This window comes from Rousettus aegyptiacus, unplaced genomic scaffold, assembly GCF_014176215.1.
Source record: "Rousettus aegyptiacus isolate mRouAeg1 unplaced genomic scaffold, mRouAeg1.p scaffold_m13_p_16, whole genome shotgun sequence".
Lineage (NCBI taxonomy): Eukaryota > Metazoa > Chordata > Mammalia > Chiroptera > Pteropodidae > Rousettus > Rousettus aegyptiacus.
Genome location: NW_023416291.1, coordinates 50,973,959 through 50,999,614, shown reverse-complemented (window position 1 = coordinate 50,999,614; position 25,656 = coordinate 50,973,959). Strand labels below are relative to the sequence as shown.

Here is a 25,656-nt window from a genome sequence, read left to right as displayed (position 1 = left end):
TTGTTTATCCACGGACGTCTGATTGAAAATGACCACCAGCTCATGCAGTCGTCCAAATGAGAGTGGTCATTGGGGCCGTAGAAATTCATCCCCAGGAGCCGATGGGGTGGACTGAGACCCCGCATATCTGGTGAGGCCCTCAGTGTGGTTCCCAGTAAAGATAGTTTAATTATGCAGCATAGGTCAACAACCTTAACTCCGTATTTACGACAGAAATATTTTTCTAGGAAAATGGATAGTCTACTTATTTGAATGTACACTAGGTTGCATTGTATATACAGATAGCAGCAGATATTAAACATGTATAACATGACATTTTAACACAATTTAAGAAATATACTAACTTTAGGAGTATCTGCTTTTCCTTGATTAAGGTATACTCAGGGCCCTGTAATACTAAATGCAGCATCACCAAGATTTCATGGTCAAACAGTTATTGTTTAATTTTTTGTATTTTGGCCTACTCTGACCAAAAGGGGTGTGTGTTTAATATTTTATTCATGAAATATTTTCACAGAACACATTAACGTTTACTTTGACAGCTTTGCAAACGGAAACCTAGAATTTGCTTACAAGTGCATATATATCAGCCAAATGAAACTGAGTGGATTTTTGCATTTCTTTGGATAAAGTCTAACTAAACTTTCATTCAGTTGTCATGGCAACTCTATTTCTTCACAAGTCGAGGACAAGTTAGATGTTAACCTGCACATTCCTCAAGAGATGAAACAGGTGTTGATTTAGGATGTGTTAGAAGCAACAAAATCAGCAGTCTAATCAGTTCTGCCTTTAACACCTTATAAATACCTCACTCTGTCTCTCTGGTGTACCCAGAAAAATCAGACGTTTTCTTTTTTTCTCTCTTACGGTTGGAAACTTTGGGATGATGGAAAAAAAAAAAAAGTTCGTTAGCATTTCGGCTCTTAATCATCTTCATTCGAGCTATTTTATAAAATATGGTTGAGAAAGAGTGACGGTGTTTTTTTAAATTTGCTACTTTAAAGCATAGGTTTAAAAGCAATTGAATGAAGCAAGAAAATGTACAAGTTGTGGTTGGAGCATGGGTGTGGGAGTTCTTCTAAATCCTAGCCCTGCCTTTGTGGCTTAGTGTAGAACTTGGCAGGAAGTGGCATTTAATAAAGACCTGTTGAATGAATGACTGTAAGAGTTTATAACTGATCTGTTGTTAACTGATGATCGTTAAAGATCCTTGGTATTCTAGAATCAGATCTCTTGAAATACTAATGTTTTTTTTTTTTTTTAGTAGAAAAGTGCCTTTCTTAATGTGTCTGGCGTGCATTGCGACATTTTTTAAAGGAATCTGTTATAGACAACTCAGTTTCCTTCTTCCATTAATATTAAAGAATCGTTTTTCTGGTGTAAAATTCAGAAGTTATATATTCTGAAGGGACCTACTCCCTCCTCAAAAAAAAGCGAACAGAAAGTAAAAAAGACCCTTAAGTGTAACGTATCTGAGATCCAGTTTTAAAGTCCCATAGCCATGGAATGTGACCTACTGAAAAAATATTTAACTTACATGTCTGCAAACCTCTGAAATTAGTAGCTGCGCGTCGATAAATGTAAAACCGTTCTAGACTTTTTAGGTTTATTTGACTTCTTGAGTACCTTGGAAAAATTGAAATTGTAGAATGCAATCCAATTGGTTCTTTCAAATTTAAGATCTAGCACACTTATTTATGAAAACAGTGTTGTTATTCTGAACTCTGCAGAGACCGTTTGCATGTTATATGAGGTAAGTGCTCTAGAAAAAAAAAGATGGACTCATCTCTGCTTTCCATGTATGATTTTTTCCACTTGACAAACTAACTTAAAAATGAGCGTATACATCTGACATGTTCTTTAAGAAGAAGATAGCCCAGGCCAACATATCGTTAATGATGACCTACGCTGCGTGAGCAAGTGAACCCTGAGTAAACAGTTTCCCCAAGCCTATCAGGCGATGATTGTTTGCTTTAGAATGGTACATTGAATAAGTCAGTTGCTAGGGCCGAAGGAGGTAGCGGGAGCTACTGTCTCTGCCCACAGGGCAAAGAACAGCCCTTGGTAGCTGCTTGGTTCTTCCCGAGTACGCAGGGCCCCACGGGGACCCTGTGAACGCCGGTACCTGCGACTTGCCGTGGGATACCGTACGTTGCTTAGTGCCATGTGTTTCTGAAAAACTGTTTACAAATTAAATTGCGATTTTATTTCGTTCAAAAGTATTAATTTTTAAACGCCCCTCATTAAAAATCAAGCAGAATAAAACGATACATATCGAAATGCAAGCCTTTCGCTTCGCACTGCCGATCCTTCTCCCCAAAGGCTACCGTGAGTATACCAGTTTCTGTTATATTCTTCCAGAAAGACTGTATGCAAATACAAGGAAAAAAGAGATATTTTCCTTCCTTCACACAAAGTGGTGGTTGCCGTGTATCCGCTTTTTGCTAATAGTTGCCTGGTAAGTCCATTGAATGAACAAACGCATGTATCATACTTTATTTAAACCGGTGGTTCTCAAGTCTGGCTGGGCGTTTAAGTCACCTGGAGAGATCTAAATGCCCAGACCGCTCTCTCAGAGAGCGCGATGTAATCGCTCCGGCTTGGGGCCGACACGTCTGTCTTGATGAAACCCTCCCCAGATAATTTTCATGTGCAGCCAGGCACGTCGATTTGAACCCCGTCCCCTATTGATGGATATGTAGATCGTTTTCAGGACTTGGTTGTTGTTGTTGTCGTTAGAGATGGTGAAATTCCAGCTCATTCGATCCTTATGTAGAAGCTCAAGTATATGTCTAGGACGAGGACCCCCCGGGTGGAGTTTCTGCCAGATGGCTTCTCGGGGATGTCGCACCCCTTTATCCGCCTGCCAACAGCGCGGCGGCTGCTGAGTGGAGATGATTTAAAGTACCGTAAGGAGGCGGTGCTGGTGGAGTGGAGGCGTGACTCGGTCCCCAGCTCGGGGTGGTTCCTGACCCCCTGCCCAGTGTCCATGTCCCTTGTTTTCAGCTCGTTGGCAATCCCGTTTGGCAGGACTGTCTATAGACATACAAAGGCTGGTACTTTTTTTTTTTTTTCCTGACCCCGATGATTTAAAAGGAAAAAGTTCTCCGTGTGAAGATGTTTGAAAGAAACTCGTGCGTGAAGATGTTCTTTAGACATCGTCATTATAATGATAAAAATCTAAAAGGAATCAAAATAGTTGCCTAACAACAGGAAAGTGGCTAAATTGTGACGTTAGCTTTATGGGATAGTATATGATGGCTAACTGATGATGAGGATTGTACCGATATAATCAAATTGTATATTTAATATGTAATATTAACATGATATAATTTAACATAACATAATATAATTATATATAATTATCAGTATATTATAACTAACATTTCAGTATTGCATCATGTTAACATAGTCAAATGTTTGATATGTTCAATGAGAAAAACAAAACCAATTGGTACATACGAGATGAATATCTTAGCAAAACATGCACAAGGATAACAAAAATATAATAGATGACGTGATGCAGTAATGAACTTGTGGGTGAATATCCTTCAACAAATCCCTGTATTATAAACTTAGGGGAGGGGGCAAAACATAAAATTAGGAGAAAATTTGTTTTATAATGCAAATAGCCATTTACGGTTTTAAAGATGTGTTTTCATATCGTAAACCTTGTTAACTAGTGGACATATTACGGAATATGTACGTAAATGACTTCTCTGAAATCTTTTAAGATGCCTGTAGATACCTGCTTCCCAAGAATTATAACGGCGACCCCTCTAATAGCTGTAGAAAATAAAGCTGTTTACCATGTGCTGGGCTCTGTGCCGAGTTGCTTTAACTTACTCATCTCACTTGTGCCTCTCAGTTACCCTTTGAGGGTAGATATTAGTAGCTAATTTATAGATTATAAGGTTATACTATTTTATGGATGAAAAATCGAGGCTCGCTGGAGATTGCCGAGTGGTTAACTAGCGATGCTGGGAATTCAGTCTCAAGTCAGGGAGTTCTTTCCTAAGGAAAGATTTGTCATCCCTCTCTGCAGATTACTATCTCGAGTACCTAGGAGTTTTAAAGTTCTGCAGAGTTGATAAGGAAGTATGAAGTCTAAATGTCATCTTAAGGAATCAATAACACAAAGCAGTAATTTCAGACCAAGTCTGTAAAGTCAGATGGCAGGTACCAGGAAGGAGTGAGCGCCCTTTAGTCTGACCGGTTAGGGGAGGCCTGACCGCAGAGCTGGGATCTGATGCGTGGAATTCAAAGAGCCAAGGAGCAGGAGGACTTTTCCCCTCGGAGGGCTTCCTGGGTTCCCGAACGTACCAGTTCTTCGAAATACCAGTGCTGCCCATGCGGCGAGATCCACTGGGACCAGATGGTGCAGGGCCTCGCGAGCACCGTTCATTCCGAGTTTTAAACTTAGGTGACCGACCGCCAAGCGTAGACGGGGGTCTTCAGTCTATACTTCGAGGGTTAATAAAAAAAGAGTAGGGACTTTCTGGTGGCTTTGTATTCTTGAGTTCAAACCCGCCTCCCACGCTTCATGGTGGAGGGCACATCCTTCTCTCGAAGTTTTCTCACCTGTAAAATGGGTGGAAAAGTCACGTTTCTCGCAAGGTTGTTTTGAAGGCTAAAGATTACCTACGTCAGTCATGCCTGGCGCACAGTGCTTGGCGCCTGTGATGCATTCGATAAACGGTACCTTTTCTGGCTCGAAGGGGCTGAAATGCCTGCCGCTCCCTGCAGCTCTCCCAGCTCCGTCCCCGTACTGATCCCATCTCAGGATCGCAGGGACATAGCAAGTAGCTTATCCCCATCAAAAGGTGGCGTGCCCTCTCCCAAGGCCACTGTCCCTTTGAGGAGAGGACTGGTTGGAGCGGCTTGCTCAGTACCGGTCCCTGAACTTAAACTGGGGCGCTGGGATCCAGCCTCGTGTTCTATGAGTTTGAACAAATGCGTAATGAATTAGATGCATCATCATAATGTCGTACAGAGTGTCTTCACTGTCTTAAAAATCCTGTGTGTTCTGCCTGCCGATCCCTCTCCCTCCGCCCCTAGAACCTCTGTTTCTATCTCAGGAGCTCCTTTTTTTTTTTTTCTAAGGAGTTTCCCAACATTGCTGCGACTCGTATTGATTAATTGTTCAAGCATTTGTGAAGAGCTGGTCGTGGCTGCATCCTAAGATTTCATACCGAAGCCAAGGAGAGGAGTGTGTGTTTGGAGACTGACTAATTCGGTTACTCACAATAGCTAGATTTGTACAAACAGAAAAAGGAGAGAAGGGAAAGGAGAGGAAGCTGTTTATCTCAGATGCTAGAAAAAGGGAAAAAAGTTCCAGTTGTCTAGGAATCTTACCCTGCTGAAGTGCTGAGTACTGCCCCTCACTGCAGGGGGGAGGTGCTGGCTTAGATAACCACGCCACGAAAACATTATCGAAATTTTTGCTGCAAGTGAAGCCGTTCGCAAGCAGCCCGGTTCCAGCAGGTGCGAACCCACGCTAATCCGTTCACCATCCGGTCCAGTCATCCTCTTGCCTTCAGACTCAGGTCGGGTGGGACGTGGCTCTGACGGCGGGTGGCTGAGCTGGCTGCTTTTCAGATTGACTCTCAGCGAGTGCCCAGTGAGTGCTGAATTTTACAGCACCGGGGTCAAGGTCAATATTGTGCAAGCGCTGTGAGTTGTTGTGAGATTGCCTTGACCCAGGAGCGTGTTAAGTAGCTTGTAAGAGGAAGGTTCTTTTTGGAAGTATGTCAAAATTAGCACTCGATCTTCGCATTAGTGCAGGTTCAATCAGCAGACCACAGTACGTACCTTCCCTGGGGTTAAGTAGTGTCCGAATGTGGCTTTCCCGTCGTGAGGAACCTTTATGTGCAAGGCGCTGGGCCTTCAGTGCCCCAGAGGTATTTTTTTAGGGGGGGGGCGGGGAGGTGGGGCATGGTTATCTTCAGGGGTCAAATAACAGGGGCTCACCTCTCCTTCCAAACAAACCCCAAAGTATCCTTATCTCCTCTCTGTTTAGAAGACTTTCCTTTTCTTCCCATCCTAGAAATATTCGGGATGCGGGACCTTGACCAACTCTGCCCTAAGCATTGGGGCAAACAGGCTTCATTCTTTCTTTCTTGCTCGCTTTCTTTTTTGCTCACTGACATTCGTTCTCAGTAAAAGTCCATCAGATGAGTTCCTGTGTGGCCTTGGGCGGCGGGGGACGGGGCGGGCAGAGGAAGAGGTCGTTCGATCTACCTTGGTTTAGGCTCTGGGTGGCCCAAAATCCTCACAGCTGGAATTCTCCATCTGGTCCCATCCAGTCCAGAGACTGGCCCAGTGTAGTTTACTAGGATTTTGAGGCTGAGCTTTGGCATCAAAACTCAGCAGGTCATTAAGGGTTTATATCTCTTCCATTGCTTTCTCCGAATGTCGAATGTCGTTGCCTTGGGGACCTAGCTGGCCCGCATGGAGGGATGTGCGTGAGGCACATTTCAGAGGAAAACGGAGACTCGATGTGAAAGCCAGGAAGAGAGGGCATTGGTAACAAAACGAGTAATTTTGAAACCCTAGCGATGTATAAAAACAACCTCAGGGTTTCGAGCCTGAGTAACCTGGGAGAATCACGTCCTCATTAATGGAAATGACACAGTTATAAGGAGAAGTGACTCTTAAAAAGGGGATCTGCGTGTTTGCTTTTGCTCGTCCTGGGTCCGAGCTGCCGCCGGGCGGGCGCTCCCCGTCGGGATGTTGACGAGGCCGTGGTTGTCAGCGGAGATGTTCAGCCAGCGTTCGCCAGCGGGCCCAGGAAGGCCCTACTTTGCTTTTAAGACTTTCCTTGTTCTGGTCCCTCCCTCAGCATTTCTTCTGTCGAAATCCCCTCTGTTCCCACAGCCTCGGTTCAGATGCCGGCTCTCTCCGACTGTCTTTGCCGATTGCCCACCCACCCTGCCCCCCCGATGGGCAAACCTCCTGGACTCCAGAACTCGGTGCTGTGTTTCCGTAACATTCTGCCGGCTGCCGGCGGATTATCCGGAGCGCGGGGAAGCATTCCATGTGGGTCCCCGTCAAGCGTCGTGGAGCACGGAACACCTTCAGAGATCAAAAACGGTTACATAGATCTATTTGAACCTGTTTCATCTTCAGCTAGTATCTATCACTCCTTAGAAAACTATGAATTTATTAGCCGTTGCGTAAAGCTCCTTTAGAAGTTTTGCACAGAGCTGCCTCCTTGTACCTTTGAGAACGGCTCCTGGGGCTTCTTTCAGAATTTAACCCACAGGTGTTTCTCTCCTGTTCATGCCTCTTTGTATATTCACCTCCGTTTATAGTTCTTTCTCTTTTAGCTATAAGGTTATGTCTTTTTTTTTTTTTTTTTAACCTCAGAGATTCTTCTCTATAGGTTGTTTTATTTATTTTTTTTCCGTTCCAGTTCCGGTCTAGATTTCTGAGGTTCGCCACTAAGAAACGTGTGACTTATTCTATGAAGAAGATACTTTTTTTTTTTTTTCAGGGCTTTGGTCTGCCGCAAGAATAGCTTGAACACCACCTTTACCAAAACCGACGCGGCCTTCGCCTAAACTGAAACTCATTTGCCACTTACTTATCTGTTCCGAATCCCCTGAAAGATCTCACTGTGTGTCCTCTGACCTTGGTAGTGTCCTGGTACAAGTGCCGAGTGCCATTTGTAAGTGTGGCCCTATCTCTGGCCAGCCTGGTACTCAGATCTGTTACGAAATGTTAAGTTCGGTCTTCACACCCATCACTGAAAGAGACCGTTCTGTTTCTACTTCTCCTTCAAGAGAATCGGTTGTTTATTCCCACTTTTGTTTTCTGGTCCTAATCCAGTTCTCTGTCCAAGATAAATATTCTGCTGGCTTCACGCTGTGTTAGCCTCATGAAAATGAGTGACCAGGTAGGTACCTGTGTACTGATGCAGTTCATGTAGTAAAAAACGTTTGGAAGATGAGATTCAGATGAGTAAAGGAATACTTGTTTTGGTTTCTCATGGCCATAGTTAAAAAAAATCTAAGTTTACTACTGCAGAAATTACATGCTATTACAGCTTCAAGGGGCTATCCAAAAGTTTTGTTCCTCCCATGTAAATTTTTTGGATATCAGTTTTGAACGGAGCGGACTGACTAGGTCCTGGAAGTGTTTATTTTACCCGTAAATTGTGGCTGTCCTCAAACAGTAATGAGAATTGACAGTGGTTTTTATTTTCCAAAGAACACAGCTTAGTGTGGGAAGAAGCTCTGATAGTCACTCTCTGTAACCTTCATCTGGTGAGATTCTTGCTCTCCGTTTCCTGAAAAAGCAGCGACAAATTAACCAGACTCGAAGGGATCACAATTTGGCCCTGAGGGTTCTTTTAGTGATTTGAATTTTACATCTGAGACAAAAGGGGGGTGCTGTCCTCTCCCGGTGTCTGGGGAGGGGGACCCTCAGGGATAGAGGGTCTTATACTTGGATGTTGTTGAGAAAGTTAGGAATATTCTCTACCCTCCATGAGCGCCATTAGCCAAAGGCTCTCTAAATCAAATCATTTCTTTTCCTCGGCGAAGACAAAGAAAGATTTGTTCGGCCTATGAAATGCAGTGGGGATGGTTGCAAAGCAGAAACAAGCCGTGTTGGAGGCTTAGGTTGCTGAAATCAGGAATTACACGTCAGGCAAACCGCTTTTTTCCCCCATGGTTTTCTTTTCTGTAAATCGCGGTGAAAGAGGTACGCACCAGTTAAATGTGCTGTTGTCTATTAAAGACCAGTTTTTCAGAGCAAGCATAACGGACGAAATGGACTGAGCCGTAATAACTCACACTGACACGGGCTGTATCTTCCAAAGTGGTTTAATCTATTTTATAGAATGGGAAGCAGGTCCATGGGCCAAGGTCACAGGTTGGGTCGGATCTGGAATGCAGACCCCTTGATTCCTGCGCCGGCCTTCGCCAAATCATGGTCCTGTCGGTGTGGCAAGTTCTCGTGTCTTGCCCTCGTTCAAAGTCGTCATGACTTTGTAGCTGAAAATTACTATTTTTTTTTTGTTTTGGTTCGCGATGATCCTAAATCCGCATTCGTTTGTGCGTTGCTGAATCTTGCGTCGTGCTCGTCGGGTAGGTAGGCGTGGGCCCCCGAGGGTACTGCCGTGCTCGGAGCCGTGCACGTAACTGTGCACGTAACTCCAAAGCATCTACTCCACGCTCCTGCACGTGGCCGGCCCTGTGTCATTTCTCATCGCCCTTCCCCTCGCGCTCATGATACCAGTCAAAGTGAACGTCTCTCAGTTCCTCAAACAGTTTCGAGTTTTCTCTTCATAAAGATCTCTTTGCTTGGAACCCGCCTCCTCCCTTCCGCCCTGAACCTGCTGACTGCTACCTAGCGTGGTGGTTGGGAGCGGGTGTGGGTTCTGCGACCAGACCGCAGGCTTCCCATCCTGACGCCCTCACTCAAGAGCCGTCTGATGTGTGTGAGCTGCTGAAGTGGGGGGGCGGGGGGGCCCTGTCTTCTTGCTCGTTCCCTGGGAAGAATGGTCACCGCCTCCAGGCGTGGTGGTTAGGAGATTTCGGTGGGTTCGTTCTTGCAAAGTCGGGACCGAGCCCGGCGGCTGGAAGCCTTGGCCGTTGGGGCTCGGTGGCCCTGCCCTTTGTGATGGTCCTCGCTGCACCTGGCACCCTGTCCTGCTGCAGTGTAATGGCCTCTGCGCGAGTGCGCCGTGCCACGTCTGTGTCGGTCCCTCTGGGAGACGGCACTGGGCACCTGGACAGGTGCTCGGGAAGCGTCTGAATCGGTGGGAAAGCGAAGGACCCGTTAGCTCCCGTGGCGAGCTTTTAATATCCTCGCCCTCAGCTTTTCCTTTCCTTCAGGGAAGGTCTCTTTAGCTTTCGTGTGGGGCTTTTGACGGGGATCATTTTAGGAAGAGGGAGATAGGAAAGATCTTCTGGTTCGACCTAGGTCTCTCCGTGGAAGCTTTCGGCGTTGCGACATGTCAGTGCTTAGTGTGAGATGCTGTACTTATGATGATGGACAGGCCTCTTGAGAAGTCGCTGTGTTCTTTAAGAGAAGGTTAAAGTGGGTTCCACAGAAAAATCGGGTGGACTCCCAGGGAACACCCACCCGGCCATGTTGACCACAGTCTGGATTTAACCGAATAACTGTCCCAGCCTGCCTGTCCCCAGCTCCTAAACACACACTCACAGGATTTCCCAGCATTCAGCTTTTGTTGGCAATCAAGTGTGCTGCTGGCCGTGATGTGGCCATAGAAGTCACGTGACTTTTTCCCCCTCACATGCTCTGTCCTTAGTCAAGAATAAAAACAATGTAAAAGGAAAAGCTTATGCAAGAGTAGAATAGTTTCTGGTCGAACGTAAGGAGAAGTTTTGTTCTGCCCAAGGCGTGGTGGTGATCTGGCTTAGTCCTGGCAGGTGCTCAGGTGGTGCGGATGTTCTAGGTGAAAATAATGCCTTACGTAAGGGAAAGGGGGGCGAAGGGAGGAGGAGGGGGTGAGCTGCACTGCTGTGATTCCTTCGTTTAGAGCCAGGAAAGGGTCTGAGTCCTGGAAGAGTGAGACCAGCAATTAGTGGCTGTAGAGTCTGTCGGATTTTCGAGGGGCGGTAGTGAAAAGCAAAGACTAACCCAAACTGGACTTTGACAGCAGTATAATGTCAAAAACAAGTTCCGTTTCTTGAGCTTGATCCTGCCTTCCTACATCTGCCCCAATAGGATAATGATAATAATCATACTTAGGGAGCAATGACTGTGTATATAGACACTGTTCTAAGTACTTTCCATAGGGAGCCAATGTATATATAATGTTCAATATTTATAGTTTCTTTATAGATAGCTTTTCTTTTCAAAGAAAGTCAGGCAGGATGCATGGCAGTTAAAAAGTGTGTGTCAGATTAAAATGCCACCTCTTCTTACCAGCTGTGTGATCTTGGGCGAATTTCTTTCTGTCTCATATTCCATAGCTGTACATCGAAGTAGAGTTCCTCTTTGATGGGGTAGGAGACTGCGAGGTACTGCGCGAGGCTCGTAGTAAGACGCTCAGTTGTTTTAGCTAAATAAGCAATTTGTCACGTTGTCTTCTCCTGGGTGCGGGCTTAGAGTGTGGTTGGCATCCCGAGAAATTTATGAAAAACTTCAGAGCAGTTTCGACTATGGTCCCGTCTGGGAAGTTTATTTGGTGCCCCGATCAGTGCTTCTGATCATGTGACCATCATCTGCCGAGGCAGGGCGAGACCATGGCTTGTCACCTCTACCCTGGCTTACCCAACCTTTCCTGACGTCCAGTCATACCTTGTCACTGGTCCTTTATTTCTTTGCAGAGACTGACGAAGTTAGAGCAGTGTTTCTCCAGGAAGTGGGGGTGCCTCATTGAACCACTCAGTCTGTTTCCCAGAGCAAGAGGGGACCCCAGAAGTTCACGGTGTCTCAGCGACTTCAGATTACTCTTCTTTAAGCCATCGCTGCTGCCTCTTCGAAAATCCTTCAGGAACTACTCCTCACCCGCTTGGTTTTTGAGCAGGGCCCTGGCACCCTCCCCTACCCTCAGAGCCTGCTCTTTTAAGAGCAGGATTGGTGTGTGCGTGTGTGTGTGAGAGAGAGAGAGAGAGAGAGAGAGAGAGAGAGAGAAATAGCAGGCCCTTACCACCTCGAAGGCATTTTCTCATAGTTAAGATGTTAAAGATACTATTATGTTATGAAGGACACTTAGTTCATTTATTTATTCGAACAATGGCTATATTATAGGTTAACCTGGTTTTTGTAGGAGACCCAGGTCCTCTGACCACCCTTTATAATGTTTCACAGGTATGTTCTGAACTTTAACAGTAAACGTATGGATGAACCTAAAAGACTCCGTACAATAAATCTTCGTGCAAAAGCATCTGTTGGACATCAGCCATATTCCAGTTACAGTGAATCGGTAAAATACAAGAATTAATAAAGTACCTCCCTGCCCTCGAGCAGCTCAGTGCACGAAGGCCTGGTCCGCGCTTGGTCTGTCGTGACCTGGGTGACGGGAGCTAACAGTATACCGAAAGGTAGAGCTCAGAACTGAACAGCAGCACTCGAAAAGGTTCGTTAAATGACTGAGGTCTCTAAGCCGTCACTTAGGTTTTTATCTTTGATTCGGAGCGTTAGATACTAGGTGTATATATATATTTAAGTCATTTTCATATTCGAGCTCATGATTTTTTAAATTCTGGTCATCTTTCCATTTTATCGACACACGATTTTCCGAACAGAAAGACCAGGTCATCGCGATGAGAGCTGGTCGACTCGTTTTCTGAAGACCTAACCCGATGGGAGGGACAGGAGGGGCTGGAGGTTTCCGATGGGAATCCGTGGTTTCTCGCTCAGCGCCCTCAGCCCCTTCCGTAGCGGCGTGTTCGTTTTCAGGGTCCACCGATGCTCCCGGCGTTAGGCGTTCCTTCTGTAGTGAGGACCCTCAGGATGTTGCATGTTGGTACGTGGGTCGCACCGGGAATTCTACGCGCCGTGACCTGCCGCCGTTAACATGCGTCTGCTTGCGGAGTCACGCCTCCCTGCCCCAGCCGTCGCCACGGACCATCTGCGATGGCCCTGTGTGTTTTATTTTCCACACCTTCTCTTCGTCGCGTAGAATTTTTACAAGGGCCGTATGAATCAGTAAGCAACCTTGAGAGCATCACGTGCCACGTACAGAAGGGTCGGAGGTAGGTAAAAGGTGGAGGCGGAGGGGCAGCCGGGGGGACAGTGTCCCCCGGGCAGATGAGAGAAGCGAGAGCCAGAGATCGGGGTCTGTCTCGCCTTTTTCTTAGACCAGAAGAAGCAGAACGTTTTCCCATGGAAGGCGGCGAAGGTAAATGTGGGGGAAAGTTCCGGTTAACGGACGTCGATCGAGTGTCTTCCATAACCCAAGCACTGTGCTCGTCTCTGGGCACAAACGGGCCGCCAAAGCAGGCTCTGCTTTCAGGGAGCTTACGGTTTAGTAGAGGAGATGGTCCCAGAAAACCACGGCAGGTGCCGAGGACGGCCACTCTTCGTAATTCACGGACTCCATGTGTGTGGATTTGCCTACTCGCTAAAATTTGTTGATAACCCCAAAGTCAATGTTTGTGGTGCTTTTAAGGCCATTAAGGGATGTGGGCAGATCGGCGGACTGTTTGTCGACGGTACCGGATGCGCACACTGCCCGCTGAGGTCACCCTCTGCCTCGTCTGTCAGCCCTCGTTCTGTAAACAGCGTCCTTGTCACAGTCCGTTTAGCATTGAGGTGGTTTATTTCTGTTTTTTGGTGTGTTTTTGTTTGTTTGTTTGTTTTTTGCATTTTTGTGCTTTTCGTTGGTGATTTTGCTGCTTAAAGTGGCCCCCAGATGATAGTACTGAAATGCTGGTCTAATGTGCTTCAGGCAAGAAGGCTGGGATGTGCCGTACAAAGAAATTACATGTTTGATGAGCTTCGCTTGGGCATGAGTTACAGAGCTGCCGGCTGCGGTTTCAATGTTTCGAAGCAACAATCAGCATGTATTCGGCAAAGCATCTTTAAACAGAAACACACATAAAACACGGTCACGTGTTAATCATTTGTCGAAAATGTGGTGGCCAGAGGCTTGCAGGAACCTAACCCCGGGTTTCCGCTAAAAGCCATGGCTCACTGTTGACTAATCCAGTGTTCCCAGGGACTTTGTAGAACGTACATACCGTGGATACCAAGAATCGGATGTGCAGCCTTAGAGTGGAGAAGGTAAGTGGCCAGCTGACCCCAGCGTAAGTTTCGAGGGCCGTTCCCGCCGAAGGGGAGACGTGGTCGGCAATCGAAGCGATGACTTCGCAGGGCTTGAGAGGTAACGAAGTAAAGCCAGCATGGGACCCTGGAAGAGGAGGTCAAGTCGGAGGGCAGCCCCGGAGGGAGGGAGGTGGCCGCCAGAAGGCGGGGCCGTAGTCCGAGCCGTCCTGGAACGTGGGCGAGGGGAGACATGGAGGCTGCGAACGAGGACGGGGCGGCAGGTGCACAGAACGCCGGGCTCCGAGGGGCGGAGCAGTGACAGGTCGGGGGGCTGAGCGCTCGCAGAACGATTTCGGCGCCCGCCGAGCGCAGCTCCGTGCGTGTTTCTAGGGACGTGATCCAGGAACCTTCCTAAGTAAAAGCCCAGGGATAAGGCAGGTGTAAAGAGGCGGAGCCAAGCGTCAGGTGAGCGGCAGGGGCCTTCCCTGCACAGGATGCCGTGTATCTTTTGGTGACCAAGCCCACCCCCGTCGTACCGTGGGAAGGACCTGGAGGAAGAATCAACAAGATTGCGTATTGATCAGCCTGAGGGAGAGGCGGGACAGAGAAGAGTTAATGGTCAAGAGTCGCCCCAGAGTGCTGACCGATTGTCATGAGACGCTTTCGCTTCCGAGAGCTAGACTGATGTTGTGCTTCCAGAACCTTCATTGTTATCTTTCGGTGCCGGTGACGCTTCAACTTTCTGTTCCCTCGTCATGTGATTTTCACTATTACGGCGTCTGGGGCTGGTCAGTGTCTGTGCGCTTGGTTCGGTAAATAGAGGAGGTCACGGTTCCTCTCGGCTCCGTGTGCGCGAGGGGCAGGGAGAGGGCTCAAAGCGTTCGCTCAGGCCTTCGGACGCCGTCGCCAGCCTCCTCGGCCTTCCCACGGCCCGCGGGGTTAGGTTTTAGGCCTTTTCTCATTGGCCGTTATGATGGCGTTCGGGCGTGGAGGGGAGCCCGGTCACACCCGTACACTGGGCCCTGGCCGCATGTGGCCTGTGGGTGCTTGAAACGTGTCAAGGTTTGTCTGAAGCCGTATAGGTTTTCCGAGGGCTTTTCACAGGCTCACACTTAACATTTCAAACGCTCTTCTAAGACCAGGGGAATGAGCGTCGTCTTCACCCACGAAGCTGTGAGGCCAAGGAAGGCTGTGTGATTGGCAGGGCCAGAGCCAGGCAGAGCGCTTGCCGTCTGCCCCAGGGACCCTTTGCCTCGCACGCCGCCCCCCGTCAGCGGGGACTCTGCTGGCCGGGGCTGCGTCAGGTCGCGCTCGTCCCCCGAGTTCCTGGGGCTCAGCCTTGTCATGAGGAACTGACTCAGGGAAACGAGAGTCCGCGGATTCAGAGCTGCATGTCCTCCCCCCCGCCTCTCAGGGCCCAGCTTTCTCTTCCCACGAACCGACCTCTGGCTCCTGCCCAGCGGCTTCCTGAGTCTTCGGAGCTCTTAAACCTCTCCAAGCCCTCGAAGAGCCTTTTTCACTTCATTGGCCAGCGATGCACATAGTCTGCGAGAAGCTTTTGGTTTTAGCCAGATCGTGGTAGTAAGCACTCCCATCACCGGTCAAACCGAATCTGACCGAGAGCAAAAGAGAAGCATCTCCCGTCATCCCCGACTTAACCTCTTGACCTCCGCACGGACTCTCTTGAACGCCTCGTGACTTTATTCTGCTGTGTGTATTGACTGTCCAGTGAATGGGTTTGTCACGGGCCAAAATGAGTGGGATCCCTGTGAGGGGGCCGTCGTGAGAACCCGGACAAAGCGTGGGGCTCGGATCGGGGTGAGGGCAGTGGGCGTTGTGATGTGGGCTGCCGTGTCCCCACAGGCAGGGGTCCGGGGGGAGCCGGGAGGGCGCCACACCCCACGGCACACTTCCTCCCCTTCTCCAACCCTCACGTCGCCGGTGGCGAGAGAAGAGAGGGTGTTCGTGCTCTGGGTGCTTCTGGTAAGAGACCCCCTCCCATCCGGCCCCCACAACACCGACGGGGACAGGAAGTGCACTCAGTCCAGTGTCCTGAACGGGGCCTGGCGCACGGGATATTTGAAAGGATGGGTGGATGGAGTCCCAAGTCTTTGGGTGGTAGCACGTCTTAAAGGCAGGTTTGTAAATCGTTCTGCAAAACCGGTGACGTTCCTTTACAACATTGCAGAAGAGTGTCAGATGCTTTTTATTGTGTTTCATGCCATTCGGTGGCGTATTGAGTCATAGCACCCACGAAGAAGTAACTCCCAGTACTTCCGGAATTGTCCCAACGGCTACCTATAATAGTTACGATAATAACGTCGTTTGTATAACGCCACTTATTAGCAATTCGATCGAAGTATTCCTCTGTGGATGAAGAGTTGTATCCCCACATGACAAATGTGGGAAAAAAAATTAATAAATGCTTACGCACATTTTTAAACTGTCATACGTATAAGAGAGAAGGGGAGAGAAAGGCATTTTGACAGCAAAACTCTTCTCCAGGAAGACGCGGGGACCAGTCGGGTGGGTGTGTAGCTTACCTGCGCGGAGCAAGGGGTATGAGACGGTGCTCGGCAACGAGAAGGCTCGTCGCAGGGGGTCTCCGTGACACCTCAGCTGTGGCTTGCGCGCGGGAGCTGCTGTCCCTGCACACCGACGGCGTTTCAGGGTGCGATTTCGCCTGTGCAGCTCTGCATCGCACGGAGTAATCCAGGCGGCGTCTGTCTCCGACCATCAACAGGATTGATCGTGTCAGAGCCGTACGCCCAAGTGGAAGGAAGATGGAGACAGCAGAGTCTCACGAGGTGTTTCTTTTTTTTTTGAAATATGCTTCTCATGAATTATACAATTTCGATACGAATTAGGACGGTTTCGATGAGGAGGGTGGGTGCACCGAAACCCAGCAGTACCGCAGAGCTGTCTTTGTTCAGAGGTCGCGCGAGCAGGTGTGTCCGACAGGAATCTCCGCAATGACTCTTCGAGGCAGCTTCCACTTTTCTTCTGTAAGTGTGTGTCCTGGTCACATGCCTTGTGGAGAACAGGACACCTGTGAGTGATTCCAGAGACGATGGTCCCCACCCAGTGAGGAGCTCAGCTCCCAAGGCCTTCAGCAGATCCGGACGACTGATACTCGCACTAAGAATCCGGACGCTGGCCACAGCCTGGCTGGAAATCAGGAGTCACACTTTCAACCTTATGTGATATCTTGTCGCTAATATGTTCCTAACTTCTGGAAGTCTTGACAAGAATGGTATGGTTGTTACTAAGTTCAGTGGGACATGGGCGTGGGTTGTAAAAATCATACATGGGGAAAACGGAAGTACAGACTGAGCTCTGATAATGGACTTTTAAAAAGTGAAGAAAGTTAAGCCGGTTATCTAGCTATTCCAGAAAGGGTGAATCATCTTACTGAGTCAAAAAAGATAACTCTCCACCTTGCTGTAGGTAGAGAGTTACACTATAGAGCCCTGGAACCTTGGCTTCGGTGGCCTGGTCCGGCCACCTTTCCTTCTCGCCAAAGGTTAGATATCAGAGAGTTACAGCCACACTTTTATTGTAACTGCCCTTCTCAGGGCCACAGTTTCCTTAATCAGGTCGGGAATCTACTGCAGTCTTATCTTTCTTTTTGTTATCTCTGTCGTGAGCATGCTGGTTAGAGAGCCTCTGAGTAGCACTTTTTCAATACAGGTGTCATGGGCATAGCTTAAAAATCCTCTCGTTAGCTAGTTCATGTCATTGTACTGTGGCTAGGTACTCAACCGAGTCTCCAAGTAAAAGGGAATTGGGGAGTTTTGTTTTCAGTTAGGTATTTTTAAAAGAGCGTATAGCTGCAGCTAGATACTTTTATTGGCTTACACGAATAGTCATGATCGCAATCATGGTGAAGAAAAAACAGCGTGAGTAGAACTGCACTCTTACGGGGCGAGTGCTTTGCCTTTGCTGTCTTTCGGCTGTCCGAAATTGTTTTGACTCTGGTAATTCCCTTTACAATAAGGCCCGCAGAATTGTTACAGAGAAGTCAAGTGATCGTATCGGCTTGGCTGCAAGAATTCTAAAAAAAACGAAGTCGTTCCTTCCGTCGTTTGTAAATAACGCATACCTGTTGTCGAAAAATGGGAAATGAAGAAGGCTAAAAAAGCATTCTTTGTCTCTTTACTCAGACATGCCGATGTTTCTTTTGAGTTCTCTTTCCCGCGTTGGGTTTTTTAGAGGCATATGCAATTTCGTGTCCTGTCCTTTTCATTTAACTTTATCACGTAAGAATTTTTCGGTGTTTCGCAGATTTCATAATGACGTGCCGCTCATTCATTCATTCATTCTTTCAGTCATTCATTCTTCCAGTCATCGAGTGCCTTTCGTGTGCTGGTGCCAAATGCTGTACGTATTCTTCAGAGTATGGGCCTAAGACGGTAGAAGATCATCCGGATTGCAGTTAGGAACTATGGCTTATCCTGAATTTCCATGTCACTTTTATCTGAATCTAAAAGCTGAATTACCTCTCCGGTAGTTCCTCACTTGAAGTCGAAGCAGGAGTTGATCTGGTTGATCTTACTGTGCATTTAACCTAGCGTCGTATTGATCAGAAAAATCGGTCTGCGTCAGAGTTTGCCCCTCAGCTGTGGCGCTGGCCTGGGCAGGGTCGGGAGAGGAGGGCAGAGCAGGCATCCTGCGGGGTGGGGTGGCTGCCGTGTTTGGCTCCAGCACAGGGATTGTTTACCAGGGAGCAGGGTGGGGTTCATGGCAAGGTGCCTTAGTCACCCACGGTGCACGTGACTCGTCCTCAACAGAGGGCTAAATGAGGGAGAATCTCAACATAGCTAGCAGTCTGGGGTTCAAGACGTAAAAGAAAGGATTGGGCTTAGCGCGCGGTGGTCGCCATCGGCCTCCTCCTCGGGCACCTCGTCCCAAAGCCGTGGTCGACGGGAAGTGCAGGAGTGCGGCCGAGAGCGGGGGCGGGCGGCGTGGCTCCGCGGGGCGAGACGCCCGCATGTCAGCCCTGCCCCTGCCTCTGACGGACCACGCCGTCCGGACGAGCCCCTCATCCTTTCTGGGCTCCCTTCCCGTCTGCTAAAAAGAAGAGATCGGTGCCACCAACCCACCGTGGTCACGCGAAACCCTGGTAGCATGACACCTCGGCACCCAGAATCAACCCTCGATCCATCGAGCTGGTTATTATCTACTTCGAATGCCCGAGTCCGCACGTATTGCCAAATTTCCCGAGCGCTGACCTTGTTGCAGGATTCAGATGGCATTCGGGCAGGGGCGTTATCTTCTGATTGCACGCCGAACTGGTATTACGGGGCCAGGCTGCTGCTTAGACATTCGTGACCATGCTTCTGAAAACAGCCGAGTAGCGACAGACTTAGTCTCCATCCCGGATCTGTCTCCAGAGCCCGTTCCCTGAAGTCACGCTGCTCAGGGACCCTTCTCACCTCCTTACCTCCGTCCATTGCTCTAGGCTTGCACGAGCACCTTTCTTTGTTTATTTTTTTTTAACTTTGTATCGAACTGTGATATCACAGACAGAAAAGTGTCCGTGTTCTGCGTGTGTTCACAGCAACAGTGCCCAGATCAACAGACGGTAGGTAGTTTGCCCGCACGCCATGGCCTTTCGGTATCACCTCCTGGGGACGACACTTTGAAAATCGCTGGCAGAAAGGCGTATCCATCAGTCGTTCGCGGGCACGTGGAAAAGGCATCATTGGAAGAGAGGGAATTACAGTCGTCCGCTTATCCACAGCCTCGCTTTCGGTGGTTTCAGTGACCTGGGGGTCGGCGGCAGTCCGAGTATATTAAATGGAAAGCTCCAGAAACAGACAGTACGCAAGTTGTAAACGGCGCCCTGTGCCGAGCGAGGCGTACGGCGAAAGGTCGCTCCATGGCACGACGTCCCAGCCGCGGTGTGAATCGTCCCTTCCGCCCTGCGTCTTCGCGCGGTAGATGCTCCCGGACTCAGCCACCGAGTGGCCGTCCCGGCGGGTGGCTCGACCGTCGTGGCAGCGCAGTGCCCGTGCTCAAATGGCTTTTCTTTTACTTACAAACGGCCTCCCGCGTGCAAGGGGCGCGGCGCCGGCCGTCGGAGCGCGCGTGCCGAAGAGGAGCCGTGGAGGGCTTCGGCTCGGGGCGCAGGTGGACGTGCTCAGGTGTGTGAGCAGAGGGAAGAGACGCGAACGCCGAGGTTGCCAAGATCCCTGGCAAGGACGGAGCCCCTGCGAGGTCGCGGAGGATTTCACGGTCTGCCGTCTCAGCTCAGACTGCGAAAGTGAGGGCCGCCGTGGGCCACAGACGCCCAGTCGAGGCGACACGTCCATGGGTGGGGGCTCAGGGACCCTCCTCCTGTCCTTTCCTCGGAAGAGCGGCAGTCGCCTGATGCCGCATCGTGACCTCACTCCGTCTCGTCAGGGAGACGTGGTCTCATCTCCCATCCGCGCGCGAAGAAGAAGAAGAAACGCAATGCCACGAGACGTTTCGAGGGGGGCCCTTCATGTCGCTTTCATGACAGTATCTCGTTATAACTGTTCTGTTTTATTACTAGCGACTATCCGTCTCTGACCGTGCCTAATTTATAAATAAATAAACCGCCGTAGGGATGTACGCGTAGAAAAAAACACAGATCCACAGGGTTTGGAACTCTCCACGGTTCAGGCGTCCGCTGGGTGTCTGAGAACTTATCCCCCATGGAGAAGGGGCTGCTGTGCCCCCCAAAAGGGGGGGCATCGTGATGGCCGTTGATCACGAGCTGCCTTACCTCCTCTCCATTTAGTCTTCCTTCTTTCTCATTAAGGTAATGTGACTAGGCAGGACAATAGATTTTGATAGAGAGATTCATTAGATAAGAATAGTTAGGATGGATTTTGGAGAACTGAGTTAGGCCTTCGTGTTTTTTTAATTTTTTTCTCCCTTCAAACTCATCTCCTTCATTTAATACATCGATCACTATTTTTTGTTAATCACTCAAAGAGTGTGAGGTCAAGTGAATGCAGAATTGGATGAATACTTACCTTGAAGCTTTCCTGATTGTAATTCTCCCAATACTAACGCAGTCAACGGGATTGGATTTTTTTTTTTTTTCTCGGATGCCAAATATTTCGGATTAGAGGTGAGTCCCCAGGACGCCGCCCGCGTCGGGAGGAATGGGAAGGAGTCTGGGTGCGGCGGGAAGCGCTGTCGTGGCCGATCGGAGAGTTCGGTTAGAGGCTGGGCCGGTGTCTCGAGTCCCTGGGATTCACCTCGTCTGGTCTACACGATACTTCGTAGGTTTCGCCCTCTCTTCTAGGACCACTCGGGACCTGGGCGGTGAGATTGGAAGCAGAACAAACGCAGCTTAAAGGATCGAGCCGTGGTCTCTCTCTCTCTTGCATAGGTCACGTGGGTTCGTGCGCCTTCCATACCTCTCTGAGCCTCCCTCTCGGCGCTGCATAAAGTTGACCTGTATTGCGAAAGCACCTGTGGAGGCAGCAGCAGGTCGGGGCATCGTGTCGAGCTGCAGGTGGAGTGTGGGGGTGCAGTCAGGGGTTCCAGGTCCTTTTCCAAACGTGTAAACACAGCTGAACCGTGTGAAGGAAATAAGAGAGCTTTACCATGAGTCAGTTTATAGATCGGGCCGCTGATACATGTTAATAGGCACATGACTTCATACTAAGAGCGAAGTATCCAGCATGCTCATGAGTGATGGTGTCAGTACTATGTAAGAGTATGACTCCATTTTGGGAAGAAGATTGAGAAAAAGGGAGATTAGATTGAGGTAAAGGACAGAATTTGGGGTATCCCCTGAAGACCAAAACACACCTCTCTTAGCTACTCTGTGACCTGCTCTACTATCTCAGAAGCATGGTTTTGACGATACCTAATTTGACTTGTTTTTTTCATTTACTGATGAAAATTAAAACTTTCATTTAAATATTAAGAAAATTGGGGCTATAGAGTGTATAATGTTCGAGACTTTGATGTACAGCTCTGCTTGATTATATGGTACCAGATTTTGAACTGTGGAATTATGGGTTATTAAGAGGAGGAACAAAGGAAATTGTACTTTCACTTCTTAAAAGTCTTAAAGGCCTTTCTGTTAAGATAACACACGAGTCACCTTGATCAGAGAGAACACACGATGTTAAAACTCCTAAAGGAACTTGTACTATAGTTGTGGGAGATGTTTCCCCTCTTTCCTATTTATCGTTCTTTTGGTCGGTCTAATATATTGACATGAAACAAGTTAATGTGTGAGAATAACCGAATTTGTTACAAACGTGCATACAGGGGTTCCATAAGAATAAGGGATCTGAGAATAAATCAGGCAATTGAAGCTTATAGTCCATCTTCAGCTAAGGAGAACGGGGGTTCAGGTAGTGGTTTGGATTTCAAAGGGAAGGCAGGCAATTCACACGTCGAAGGGGCAAACATTTGATAACCGAATTCTTGCCAGCCACCCAGAAACAATGGGACTCAGAAGAGAGTCTAATAAACGTTGCTAGATTTTTCCCTGTCTGCCACGCTTAGTTCATAACATGTTAAGGTGATAACTCCCTTTCTTAAAGCAAGGTTTTCTCTCTGAATTCCTTTCAGCAGGCAAGGGAGAGGTAAAAGGCTCCTCTTGAGTCTTTTATTTCTTAAAAGTAACCAGCTTAAAATAATCAAAAGGCATATGTTGGGGCGGCCATCTCTGCTCCCACTCATAATAAATGAGAGAAAGAAAAAAATGTGTGTGTTCGATCGCAAGCCTGGTCAGCGTGTATGCATAAGATGCACACTCTTTGTTGCACTAGAATCATATCATAGTTTTAATGTAAATATCCATTGGCATTAAACCAATCGAAAGGTTATCTGTTGAGCATCTACGTATAAGACCCGTATGGGGTACAGAGATGAATGTCAAGACCCAGTTCTTATACTCGGAGAATTTATGATCTAGCTAGGATCATAGGACGTGCACACTATGATGAGACAATTGCGTTAAGTGGTGAAAGTGTGCTTTAAAAGCGTTACAGAGGAATTCAAGAAAGAAAAGGATCTTCCGGCCTCGGGAGGCTTTATCGGGGGGAGCGGGGAGATGGGATTATGACCGAGGAAGTGGTTGTCACACGTGTGGATCCTCGGCCAGCAGCAGCAGCACCCTGGGAACGTGTCGCAAATGTAAATCCTCACTCAGTCTCCACCCCAGGATTGCTGAATCAGACACGCCGGGAGGAGGCCCAGCAATTTGCGCTCACAAGCATGCCGAGATGTTAGCACCACCCCCCCCCCAAGGAAATGAGGCCTGAAACGTGTGTTGACTGCGTCGAGGGAGAAGCAACTGCGACTGGCCCAGAGGAAGTGTTTAGTTAACGATGGCCGGCCGAATGGAGAAAACGCAGAAGGGGTTTAGAGTTTCCTGTGCCGTTCGGGTTCTGTGTAAGCGATTTTTTTTTTCCCCAATGCAATTTGACCTTCATTTCATCCAAATATCCTTTGTAACCACGTCGTTTCCCCCTCTTATTATTCTGATCCTCGGAAGTGTTTGCATCATCACAGTGTTCGAAGGCTTTGGAAAATGCGAAATATCAGAATTGTGGAACAGCTCTGTGGCTGTGAGGGAAACGCACCTCCAGAATACGTGTTTTAAGAGAGTTTCGTGCGCTTTTATCAAGTCCTAGACGAATACCTTTTAGAGATTTAGGTTTTAAAATGAAAGTCCATTTATATACGTAAAAGTGGGTTGTGTTCCCCCGGGGTTTCCTCGACGTATTTTATAAAATTCGGTCACTTCGGCGTTTTCAAGGTCTCGTCCCATCAACACTGAGCTGCCTTTTCGTTTCTCCTACGATTGAGACCAGGTGAACCCTAGGCGAGTTGAAGACTCCGATTTGGGGCCTCGCTTGGGCCATTGGTCGGGTGCTTCTGGTGACAGCGAAAGGCTTTGCTTTGCTCACTGAGCGGCCCTGTGCCTGCCATGGAAAAATTAGAGTGCTCGCGTCAGTGACCTTCTGATGCTTTATTAAAAAGAGAAAGGGGTTTTAAAGACAGGTCGGGGGGAAGAGGAAGACCCAAGGCTCTCACTGTGGCCGTGCGGGGAAGCTTTCCTGTGCGGTCCGTCCTTGGAAGAGTGGACTCAGTTTCTCCTCGCCTGGTTTTACCTCGCCACCCTCTCCCCAGCACGTGCCTCGGGGAAGCCTGGTCACTGTTGTCACAGGTGTGTTGTGATCTTTATGTCTGAGAGGAGGATACGTAAGACCTTTTGTTCGTGGGCTTGGTTGCGGAGGAACTTTAGGGGTCACGCATAATAAAATCTTAAGGTGATCGAGACCTCTGCCTTGATACCATGAGATTTCCTCCCCCTTGGGGAGCGGATGGTGTGGCCGCCGCGAATCTGTTTAAAACCTTCTGAAACTAAAGACCCAGACAAGCGTTCGTCAGATTTTAGGGATCTGTTAACATTTTCTTCAGCCAGGTTCGAAAATGAAGATGAGGGGAAGGTTTTGGGACAATCCGTTGCCGTTTCTGTATCAAGATTTGGCCTCCATTTTAGGGGCCTATGCTTTTTATTTCTTCTAAAAGAAAAGTTTTTTGGTTGTTTTTTTTTTTTTTTCTGTGAGCGCACGAGACCGTGGAAAAATCATATCGATTCTGTGACATTACTCTCATTGTACAAATGAAATGTACATTAGTGTCAGAAGTCAAAAGAGAACTTTCTTTGCCTTTGGATTCTGATGGTTCAGGGCTTTCTTGGCTTGTGTGTGCCCGGGAATCAAGAATTCAGTGCAGGAGTTTTGGAGGTTTATGGCTTCTCCCCTATTATTATTTTTATTACTAATCCATCTGTGTCTTCGTAGATATACATATACGATATATATAATCTATATGCGCGCACACACACATGCACACACATTCGTTGACTGTCTGTAGCTGGTGTTAAAGCAGGATGTGTCCCCAGTCTTTCCAATGTCACTTTCGGTACGCTGAGCCCTGCGTTCGCGTGTTCTGGGTAACCATCTCCCTCATTTGCCACAGGCAGAATTTTGCAAGGCTGCAGAGTGGGACCTGTCAGCTGACGCTCGCTCACATGAGAGCCATTAAGAGTGTGGCGTGGCCAGTGTCAGAGCCGCCCTTGCCGCTGACGGCAAGTCGCCACGTTCGCCCAGAGCCCTGCGGACAGGTCTTGTGATCAGTTGTTTGCCTGCACCACATAATCTCCGGCAGCGGAGCTCGGAGGGGGGTGAGTCAGTCCAAGCCGCTCGACCTGTTCGGTGGTTTTTTTCTTTCTCGCTGAGACAGGAGCACAGGCTTCGGGGCCGAAGTGGGAAGAGGAATCTGGACTTGTCTGTTTGTCATGGGTCTGCTGAGAGCCGGTTTTATAACACGGTGGATGCGCCTGACTTCCTAAAATCATTGGCGGGCTTCATTTACATAACAGATGAATGTTCCCTTTTTTTTTTTTTTTTTAAAAAAAAAAAAAACCCTTTTAAAAGGGGAAATTATCAGGCTGCTGCCGAGTAGCTTGTCTCACCTACTGTGTAGGGAGTACAGCGATCACTGAGGGTGGCCGGTCGCTGCAGAACATCCCTCGGAGGACAAAGGATCCTCACTCAGCGTTTGCATCCAAGTCCATGTTGATCGTCAGGATCCACCGGGAGACGGCGAGGCGGCCGGGGCCATGTGTGGCGGCACCACGAAGACCGCGCACCGGCCGGGCGGCCGGCAGGATGCCGCCCGCTGCGTGAGTGATGCTGTGCGCGGTGCTGGGAGGACCCACGAGACCCTCGTGCGCGCGAAGGTCCGGAAACGTGCCCGAGCGGGATGGGACACCGGCCTCACGGGACTCGGCAACAGGTCGGGCACCTCGGTTCCGATTCAGAGTCGAAGCGAACGTTGTGTTCAGTTCACTGGGCCGCGAGCAGGTGAAATCGTGTCGTTCCGTACGCCGGTTTCCGAGAGCACGTCTAAGTGGGGGTCGGTGTGGGGAATGGTTGGTTCGTGTGCAGAAGTGAGCCCCCC

At 48.6% G+C, this 25,656-nt stretch overlaps 1 protein-coding gene across 11 annotated transcripts in view; it reads left to right on the top strand.

Annotated features, from left to right (window-relative positions):
• Positions 1-25,656, top strand: part of FNIP2 (folliculin interacting protein 2) — an 87,421-nt gene that overhangs the window by 6,441 nt on the left and 55,324 nt on the right. For 2 of the 11 annotated variants that reach the window (XM_036234005.1, XM_036234003.1), the window contains exon 1: positions 15,558-25,559. The exons of 1 other annotated variant lie outside the window; for it this stretch is intronic. In XM_036234005.1, coding sequence (XP_036089898.1) covers positions 25,316-25,559 — 244 coding nt within the window. In that variant the 5' untranslated portion in view covers positions 15,558-25,315. Of the gene's footprint in view, positions 1-15,557; positions 25,612-25,656 lie in introns of those variants that run through there. 8 more of the 11 variants (XM_036234008.1, XM_036234004.1, XM_036234012.1 and 5 more) reach the window with 6 other exon arrangements.